Source organism: Chanodichthys erythropterus, chromosome 5, assembly GCF_024489055.1.
Source record: "Chanodichthys erythropterus isolate Z2021 chromosome 5, ASM2448905v1, whole genome shotgun sequence".
Classification (NCBI taxonomy): domain Eukaryota; kingdom Metazoa; phylum Chordata; class Actinopteri; order Cypriniformes; family Xenocyprididae; genus Chanodichthys; species Chanodichthys erythropterus.
Window position 1 is genome coordinate 16,063,694 of NC_090225.1, and position 10,538 is coordinate 16,074,231.

The 10,538-nt window shown below is 37.5% G+C and overlaps 1 protein-coding gene across 2 annotated transcripts; it reads right to left on the reverse strand.

The window, feature by feature from the left end:
- Positions 1-121: 121 nt before the first annotated feature.
- Positions 122-10,264, reverse strand: mcmbp (minichromosome maintenance complex binding protein). 2 transcript variants are annotated; one of them, XM_067385270.1, is made up of 16 exons: positions 10,100-10,264; positions 9,846-9,931; positions 9,470-9,610; positions 9,277-9,318; positions 7,274-7,365; positions 7,009-7,136; positions 6,728-6,882; positions 6,381-6,478; positions 6,122-6,291; positions 4,691-4,814; positions 4,326-4,443; positions 4,019-4,184; positions 2,581-2,714; positions 1,852-2,016; positions 867-955; positions 122-783 (listed from the first exon to the last, which is right to left on the reverse strand). In XM_067385270.1, the coding sequence occupies exons 1-16, from the start codon at positions 10,155-10,157 to the stop codon at positions 657-659; spliced, it is 1,893 nt and encodes a 630-aa protein (XP_067241371.1). In that variant the 5' UTR covers positions 10,158-10,264; the 3' UTR covers positions 122-656. The 2 variants fall into 2 exon arrangements, with proteins under 2 accessions (XP_067241371.1, XP_067241370.1); XM_067385269.1 differs by having other exon boundaries at positions 124-783; positions 7,274-7,368.
- Positions 10,265-10,538: the final 274 nt, after the last annotated feature.

A 10,538-nucleotide genomic window follows, 5' to 3' on the forward strand; every position in this document is an offset into this window, starting at 1 on the left:
TAAGGCTTTTCAATTGCATGATTTTAATTGACAATTGTTAGTATAGATTGCTATTGTCATTCTCATATTTGGTAACACTTAAGGTCCCATTAGATAATGCATTAACAAGCAATGGATTGTTACAGCATTTATTAATCTTTGTTAACATTAAAAACACAGTGGGGCATTAATTGAAGTTACTTCAGGTCCATTAAGTATTAACGGATAGAAATTGTGATTTTAGTAAGTGTTGAAATTAAGATCAATAAGTGCTTCAGTAGTTTTCATTGTTCATCTTAACTAATGGAACCTTATTATAAATTGTTACATCAAATTTTAAGTAAGACTATATATGCAAAGTTCTGAAAACTTTATTTTTTCTAATACCCTTGTGTCATAAGTGTACATGTTTGCTGTAAGGCAGTTTATTCTTTGTCACATGTCTGCATTTGCGTATAAATGATAATATACAATGCAAGTACCAAAATCAAAATTTAACAATGCATACATCAAAAATCTACTTCACCAGTGTCTGTAAGTTTTCCCACAAATTTAAAATGAAGTATAAAAAAAACAAAACCTGTACAAAAAGTCATGCCATATGAAAACATTACATTTGAATCCAAAATATTAACAAGTATGGTTACTGTTAAAGCATTTGTAAATAGCAATATATTTTAAGGCTCGTTTCCATTCACACATTTCTGCTGCTGTGTTCGACTTGTTCTCAAGGCCTCTAGCTGCTTGGCTTTCATCCAGCCCTCTCTAGAGAGTGTGTTCTGCCCGTGACTTAATGACAGCAACCTGAAACAGAATACAAATTGGTATTTAATTTGCTTATGGTTAACAGAACTAGATTAGCTGCAAAAAGGCAATTAAAATCTCACCTCGCAACAACCAGCAATCTATGAAGGTCTTCCGCAGACATACTCTGAGGGTCATCTTTTCGCATTTCAACAAAGTCCTCTTCTACTGCCTACAGATCAAGACCATAAACCATGAAACAAGTGCTGAATCTGAAACATAGTACTCTTAGGCCGCGTGTCCACCAAAGCATTTTTTCCAGCTGCTAGCGTACTTTTTCAATCGTTTTCAATGGGAGCGCTGCGTTTTTTTAAACGCCAGGAGCGTAACGAGGCGTTGAGCGTCTTTTTCACGCTCAAGCACCGACAGCTCGGCGTTTTGTACCGGTCGCCTCGAGTTGAAGAATGTTCAACTTTGAGTAAAACGCTGCGCTCATCACTGTCACTTTTTAGCCAGCCATCCAATCAGAGTGGAGGAGGGGCGGGACAAATACAACTCCGACCAACTGTCACATTCTTGCTGTACAAACAGAAACAAAGTGGATGAGAAATTAATATTTCTGGTCTCCAAACATACATAGCAAGTAATTCCACATTGTGTGAACATTTTTAGTCTGAAACAAATTACCTGCAACAGTGACGCGGATATTCCGTATCATAGCAACAAAGCGTCTCAACGGGAAAAAACGCTGCGCTGCAGAAGCGCTCTCAAGCGCTCACAGATAGGCGTTTTAAGCTGAGAGCCTAGCGTTTTCAGCTGGCTAAAAACGCTTTGGTGGACACACTGCCTTACTCTGCTTTTACCTTATTTTTCTATGGTAGAAACAGTAAGAGTAGTATGCAGTTCAGCAAAGACATTTACATTTACATTTGACATTTATGCATTTGGCAGACACTTTTATCCAAAGCGACTTACATTGCATTATTTTATACATTTGTATCTGAGTATGTGCAATCCCTGGGATCGAACCCATGACCTTGGCATTGCTAGTGCCATGCTCTAACCACTGAGCTACAGGAAAGCTTTAATCATCATAAACATCTGGACAATCAGAGACAAAATCCTGACCTTTGTGATCTCATCTGAAATGGTGTAGTTCAGGGCACGTGCCATGCTCAGATACATGCGATACTTGTTGAGCTGAGATGGAACCTGCGCCACCTGCACCGCGCTCAAGTACTCCTCCAGGTTAGGTGGATTAAGGGTGGGTCGTAGGTGAACCTGACAGTCAGACTGAGAAAGCAGAGAAGAAAGTCTCTTCAAAACCTCATTTAAATGTTGCTTTTTCTACTGTGGAATGTTTTTGAAATGACTCTGATATTTCAAATTCTCATTTGTAGAAATGCCAAGCCATTAAAGAGTCATGAAACTGCCCCTGCTAAACCTTTAGTGCCTTTTTAAACTTTATAAAATACTGTGTATCGAGCTTTCATGCCATTAAATAAGTGGCTCGTCCTGCCCTCTCCCTCTAATGTCCTTTCGATAGAATTGCCACCATAGCAACTAGAGAGCTGACATACAGGAATAGCACAGCACATTCCACAGGCTGTTAGCATCACGGCAAAGCCACGATAAGAGCCCAGCCAGGGAGCTGACGACAACCATGTGGACTGTAATGGAAATACTAGGCCATCTTTACAACTGCACGATGGAAACTCCCATGGGAGAGGCATTCAACCCAAGTCATTTCCACCTGTTGGAAATTAAGATGTCGGTCTCTCTAATTCGCCCCCAAATACATGTGGGTAATATTTTAATAATAAAACGCTGAAAGAGACCCAGGCCTGATGTTCTTACCGGGAGGAGCGATCGGCCCTCGGATGCGATAAGCACGTTAATATTGCAGGGGAATTCCATCTGGTGGTAGTTGAAGTCGTAATCAACCTTCTGCCAGGAGATCAGGTTCCCCAGCGCAGTGATATTCCGCACACCTACACCCGGAACAGACAGCACACAAAGCCTTGTGTATCTAAGATAAATGCACTGAACAACAGAGCAATGCAGTCTAAAAGTAAATGCCAGCTGCTTTAGAAAAGGATGTTTACACTTCCTTCTAGCATTAACGGTCTCTGACAGAGGCTGGATGATGAGTGTACTGATATAAACAGAGAATGTCAAGACTATTGATGAAGACTCAATTCGAAAGGCAATCCAAAGTTAAGACTGCTCATGCCTGCTTAAAATTCAGTGTACTGATGCAATGCTAAATTATGCCTGCTCTGTCCTGCCTCATCCCTCAGTATCAAAGCATAGTTGTGATAGTGTAAATGCATTTATGCCACCTTTGAGCAGCATTAAAAAGTCTGTGAAGACACCTAAATGCCACTTCAGAAGTACTTTCTATGCCACTCCTGTAGTGTAAATTTGGCAAAAGAACAACTAAGTCTATGCACATCTCATTATGAATATAAATACTTTTAGAAACAGGAATACATGCATGTATCAAAACCACAAGCACCCACTTCCTGACAGACAAACTACTGTTCATACACTAGAGTCCAAAAGTTTGAGATCATGATTTCTTTAAATTTATACAGCTTTTAAAATTACACATTATTTATTCAGTTAGTGGACAAACATTTCAGAATGTCTCAGAATATTAGTCTCTTTTGCCACTGTCAAAAGAACTCAAGCTGCATAAACTCCACAGGTTTGTGTAAAACCTGATAATCATGTTCTCCAACATGATGAGAACAATGCATTGTCATGCATTGTCAGTCCGAATTAATGCAACACGATTTCAGATTCTGAAAGCTGTTTTTGAAAGTTCTAAAAGTCAATCTAAACTTTGCAATCTGATTCACATATTCATTTAAATGTGCATTACATGTGTTCTGAACTAAATTTCAGCACATTTGCAGTTCCCAGTCACCGTGTACAGAAATGGAGAAAACTACTGCAAGAATGTCACTGTGTGGATGACTTGATGCTTTGATGTCATATCTAAAAAAATCTATATCAGTAAACATGTAGCAAATATTCTGTCTCCTTCAAATAATATGCATGTTTTCAAGAAGCATAGTGACACATGCATCACAGCACTGTGCATGTGCATAATTTCAATTGGATTGAGGTGTTTGCATTAATTCTTTTCAGTCCGACTGAGCCATAAAGAAGATTATAAAAGGATTATAGGTTGCATGTAAATGTAGCCTATGTGGTCTCAGACTTTAGGACTCCTATTGTCTTGTCTAGTCTGCACACTACTTTTCACTGCTATAATCAGTGCTCTCACCTGTGGTATCCAGTTGGCCCTGCTCCAGCTGTGTCTCATCCAGAAACAGTGACGTGTTATTGGCCAGCTGAAGAGTTCCACTCACCAGGCGGTTAGCCGTGTAATCTTTCCGGGGCACCATGCGTTGGTTGTTCATATTGTGCAGACTCATGCATAGCCGGAATGACTACCAAGAAAGGGGAATTAAAATTTAATAGTAGTAGTAGTAGTAGTAGTAGTAGTAATGGCAGCTTCTATTATTACAGTATTTAATCAATTATTTCTATGAGAGAAGTAATATAATTCGAAGATACATCAAGTGACTTACAGATGGCATGAGCTGTTGGATGACCTTGTAGAGATGCTCGGTGTATGGAGAGCTGTGAGGACAGCCGCTGAGATTCAATGTGAATTTGCCCAAAGGAAGAACATCCCGTCTGCTGTATCTAAAATTAAGACACAGTGCAAACTTCAAGATGTGTAGTCTAGACTGTGGACTGTGGGTAAGTTTGTTTGCGTAAGAAACATGTCACTGTGGAAAATGATCATAATATCTAGCAAATAGGTGGCATAGGACTTTCCAAAGTATACATTGTAAATGCTTAAATTAGTGCCATAAATTAAACGGGGATGCATGCTACAGAAAGTCATACTTCAGACATGCAACAAAGCCACTCGAAATGAGAAACGTACACATTGGAGATGAGATGTAGAATGAGGTACTCTGCAGCAAGGGAATCCCCCAACAGGACATGTGTGAGGAAGGTGAGCAGCTCTGCTCTGACTGAAGCCAGTTCCCCATGAACACTGCTTAAATCTGAAGACAGGATACACAGACATGGTTGTCAAAATACAAAATGTCTATAGTCGATGCTAATACTAAAAATTCACACCTCTATCTACCAACTTTGATACCACAAAAAATGTTATTGTAATAAGAATAAAAAATTATAATAATAAATTTCATAATAAAAGTATTTTCATAATAAAATACTTCATAATGTCATAATAAAAGGATTAGTACATGTTCAAGTAAATAGTCAGAAATTAAGAACAATGATTTTCTTTGTGTATTTTTTTTTTAATATTGACAAGACTTTAATCTTCTTGTCAATATAATGTCATTAATATTAAATGGTAATAGAAAGTTGCAGCTCTGCTCAACTGCATTTACACCAATGTTGTTACTTATATTAAAAATCACTTTTCGTTAATTGAAATACCACTGAAATAAAATAAATTATTAGATGAAAAATTTAAACCTAAAAAATTTAAATTAGAAACGTTGCTTTGGTAAGGTGGTGCATTGCTGCCACATACATAATATTAATTATGTCGTAATAATGAGACATTATGTCATTAATACAACATCTTTACAATAATGAGATATTATGCCACTAAAACAGCATCTTTTCTCGTAATAACAAGATATTCATATTAGGTCAATAATGAGGTGTTATGTCATTAAAATTACATTTTGTACGTGACGTGTACACGACATTACATCTTATTACGAGATGTATATGGCAGCAATGCGCTACTGTACTTTGGCAACTAACTGAAATTAAATAAGTTTAAGTACAAAAATGACTAAAACTGAAATATAGATTAAAGCAAAATTGAAAAATAATAAAATAAAATTATTAAAACTTTAATTAAAATGAAAACTAAAAACCTAAGTTAAAATTCAGATAATTATTAAATACTGTAATATAAAATATGCTACATTACATTATATTCATTCTTGTGAGCTGCGTAACATGGATTCGTTCATTCAATAGTATTCATGCGCCAAAATAGAAAGTTATGTAGAGTGTGACACAGGGGAAGGTCTCGAAGAAATACAAATGCAAGAGTTCACAGGAGATGCATTTGAAATGCATGATAATGCCAGGTGTAAACGGTAAAGCATCTTGGCTGCCCACCTGTGATCGAATCACTAAAAACGCACCAGTTGAAAACAGGCTTGATTTCCTGGATATTGCATTTAATTTGCGGTCGAGACTCACAGAACTTCTGGGCAAAGTCGAATGTCTGCTATTAAAAGTATATAAATAATACTAAAAACAACACTGATTTACACTGCAAGACCTAATTCACTGATCCATAAGAGTGATGTCTTACAGTCTCCATTATTCTCCAAGGCACTAGAGGGCAGTAGTGGGTTGTTGTGCACTAGAGGCTGGGCATAAAGCATGTGCAGTCGTGGTACAAGGGATGCTGGCGGGCTGTGAACTCTTTGCTCCTCCACAGTCTCCATGCCTTCTGTGGGGTCAAGCAGTGAAGACGCCTCTCTGAAAGCATGAAACAAACAATATATTACAGTTTAATCATAGAGAATCTCCTATTGCAATTACAGCCATCAAAAAAGGCTGCAGATTACCTTTCATCTGCAATCACACTCAAGGCAGGGTCCACAGAAAGGATGCCAAATACTTCCAACATGTCATTCAGTTTGAAACTGTCCCAGTTCTCATATACCTGCCAATTACAGAAGATGGCCAAGTTACACGACTGTCTGTGTAGGTGGGGAACAATCCAATGGAGCAAACCATCATATTATATCAAGCAAATTACAATGTTAACATGTGCCTGCTCAAGACAACTTGATTATAGTGTTAGTCTAAAAAGTATGCATTAAAAATGACAACCTACAAAAAAAAAAAAAAATTTAATTGAATGTCTGTCAAGATGATGGTTTAAGAGTTTAAAATGAAGGACCAGTTAAACCTTAACAAGGCAGGCTGGGCCCTTTTCTTCAGGCAAAGGGAAGTTGAGGTCCAGACTGGATGTGCAGTGTGTTGGGGACGAGTCCTGACTGGGGGCTTTTGTCTCCTGACGCTTCGGCTCCATGTTGCCATGAGACTCCACAAAGCTGTGAGCTCCTGTTTGAAGAAAAATGTCAAATTTTAAATCTTGAACATGAACCCGTATACTTGATTGATTTAAAAATTTCCACACTCATTGGAAATTCATTTTTCAGACCGATAAAGTTAATTTTTCCTTCTTACCTTGACTGACATCTTTCATCTGTTGGGGCTGTGTGTCCATATCATCGTCTTCCTCATAGCTGCGCTTATGCCTGTTCGGGACATAGGAAGTGGAGGGCACCACTCGAGCCTGACTGGTGCCGGCGTAGATGTTCTGAGCCGTTAAGGATAGATGAACTACCATATTGGTCAATAAGGATGAAGAGAAACCACCAATAATATTTGGTGAGAACGCTGGTAGAATCCTAAGTGTAAACAAGATAGTTCTTTGGTTCTTATAAAGGATATTTCCTTGACCCACTGAGATTCTCCCGGGATGGGGACACAATAAAACGTCTGTCTCTCTGATGTCACTGTGTTTCTTGAGTTAAAGTCCACCTGCTGATATAAAGTCCAGTTGCTTATGTCTATTTAAAGGGTTAGTTTACCCAAAAATGAAAATTCTGTCATTAATTACTCATCCTCAAGTCGTTCCAAACCCATAAGACCTCAGTTCATCTTCAGAGCAGAAATAAAGATATTTTTGATTAAATCTGAGATTTCTGTCCCCCCATCTACACAACTACCACTTTGACTCTTAAAAAAGTTCATTAAGCGATTGTAAAACTTTCACTTTAGAAAATTTGGACTAAACCGCTCAATTCATACAAATTAGTTTTAGCATCTCTTTATGAACATTTTTGAAGCGTCAAAGTGGTAGTTGCGTAGCTGTCTATTGAAAGACATCTTCATTTGTGTTCCAAAGATGAACAAAAATCTTAAAGGTTTGGAATGTCATGAGGATATTCATGTTCTCACCCATTTTTGGGTGAACTATCCCTTTAAAGGTGCCATTGAATTGAAAATTGAATTTACCTCGGCATAGTTGAATAACGACTTCAGTACATGGAAATGACATACAGTGAGTCTCAAACTCCATTGTTTCCTCCTTCTTATATAAATCTCATTTGTTTAAAAGACCTCCGAAGAACAGGCGAATCTCAACATAAGTTACGTAACAGTCGGGCTGTACGCCCCCAATATTTGCATATGCCAGCCCATGATCCCAACATTATGAAAGGCATTAGACAAGGGCAGCCAGTATTAACATCTGGATCTGCACAGGTGAATCAACAGACTAGGTAAGCAAGCAAGGACAATAGCGAAAAATGGCAGATGGAGCAATAATAACTGACATGATCCATGATATGATATTTTTAGTGATATTTGTCTTTCTAAATGTTTCGTTAGCATGTTGCTAATGTACTGTTAAATGTGGTTAAAGTTACCATCGTTTCTTACTGTATTCACGGAGACAAGAGCCGTCACTATTTTCATTTTTAAACACTTGCAGTCTGTATAATTCATAAACACAACTTCATTCTTTATAAATCTCTCCAACAGTGTAGCATTAGCCGTTAGCCACGGAGCACAGCCTCAAACTCATTCAAAAATCAAATGTAAACATCCAAATAAACACTGTACTTACGCGATTAGACATGCTGCATGACGAACACTTTGTAAAGATCCATTTTGAGGGTTATATTAGCTGTGTGAACTTTGTTTATGCAGTGATAGAGTCGAGAGCTCGGGAAGGGGCGGAGAGCGCGTGATTTAAAGGGGCAGCAGCCCTGAATCGGCGCATTTCTAATGATGCCCCAAAATTTTTTAAAAAAATCTATGGGGTATTTTGAGCTGAAACTTCACAGACACATTCAGGGGACACCTTAGACTTATATTACATCTTATAAAAAACGTTCAATGGCACCTTTAAAGGAAGCTGCACAGACCCAAAATAAAATCTTTTTTGATGTACTTTGTCATGTCAGTTTCTCAACTACCCTCTGAGGGCATTTGCAAATATGCTATTGGAAGACACTTTAATCAGAAGAAACTTACACTGCATTGATAGCACACATTTTTACCATTTAATGCATGTTCAGTTCATAAAGATTTGAACCCACTATCTTGGTGTTGCTTTGCTCTACTGTTTGAGCTTCAGGAAAGCACACAGAAGAAGTGCTTTTCCACACTTTTGTTTTAAAAGTAATTTAAAAAAATATATTTTTGATAAAATTCACAAGTTCATGAACAAATAAAAGTTTATTAATGTTAATGGTTTGCTGGTATTGTTTTTTTTTTTTTAATAGTGTGATTTTTGATCAATTGTATTGAATCAAATTAGGGTCAATTTGACCAAAACCATAAAAATCATACCCAGAATTTGAACATAAACATTTATACAAGGCTTAGTACATAAATGCATTGGTCTGTGCTCTTTGTTAGTTAACAAGGCAAATATTTACTCACCCCACACTCTGTGACATCTTTGTATTTTCCACATTTCACCTGCTGTGAGGACAGGTTTAGAAATTATTCAAACAGGCCTTTTATCTCAAAATTCCCAGGTGGAATTAATGGACTGTATTTATGTATACCATTATGTTTGAGAAAAAACCTGAGCGAATGGATTTTTAAATCAGACAGGTTTAGTAGTACTTACTTTAGAGTTTGATGTGGGATCACTCATCTCATAAACACCCATGAAAAATTCCGGATCAAACATATCTTGGACCATGCAACGGAATTTCACAAGACTATTAGGCTTCAGGTAGTGCAGGGGAACATCATTCAGAGATGGAACCTAGAAAAACCAGCAGATGAATGACATTAATAATTTCCAATAAAGTCTATTGCATGATATCTATGCCATCTGTCAAAACAAACCACTCCTCATATCAGAACAAAATTGACTGACCACTATACTAAAGACAAACACTTAGATTCCTTTACTTTTGCAAAAACATTGCACTAAGCTATTAACATGTGTTAAAACACTAAAAATACCAGAGCAGATATGATTTTAACACTTAACTTACCCATGTGTGAGCATCGTTAAGTTTCAGTTTCTCTTTGAAATACTCCACAACTTTCTTCTCCCAGTCTGGACTGGAGTGACTCTGGGCTGTAGGAACACAAAGCATAATCACCTTTTAGCATGGTTATTTACAGTATAATTCAGGTCAGTATATCCAAGTTAAACTTTAAAAATCATAGCACATAATGATGATCACATGCTCCTCTTCGAAATGCGAATTAGTAGGACAAACACATTTTGACTGCTGCTTCTTACCGAACATCCCGTCAACGACACCCAGTGGATTATTGATCCAGTCGTGAACCGTAGGCATCGCTGCAGGATTAAGAAACTCACAAAAGTTAAAACTAATACTGTTTTGACAAGAACTACAACAAGCACGTTCCAGAGTTCAGCGCCGCACAATACGCCGTGGCGGGAAAATTGCGTCATAAAAACGACCATGTGACCAGGGGGCATGTTTGCTTCGCTACTGTCTAGTCGACGAAGACTAGACAGTAGTTCACCGATAGTGGCTTTAGTAAACAAAGTAGCAATTAGTCAAACCCTTTCTACAAACAATGTTTATATTAAAGTAGATATTAAATAATTATATAAAATATAATTCAGAATTATATATAAATATTAAGTTACAATAAGTGAGTTAGTTATGTTCAAGAACCAAGATGATTGATGAATTCAGAGTGTTTCCAGA

Bases quoted from the DNA above. Each gene is read 5' to 3' on its own strand.
- mcmbp (XM_067385269.1), bottom strand. From the start codon at position 10,157: ATGCCTACGGTTCACGACTGGATCAATAATCCACTGGGTGTCGTTGAC. The intron at 9,611-9,845 runs GTAAGTTAAGTG...TGGTTTTTCTAG, and splicing joins TTAACGATGCTCACACATGG to GTTCCATCTCTGAATGATGT. The intron at 4,444-4,690 runs GTACGTTTCTCA...TCTTAATTTTAG, and splicing joins CTACATCTCATCTCCAATGT to ATACAGCAGACGGGATGTTC.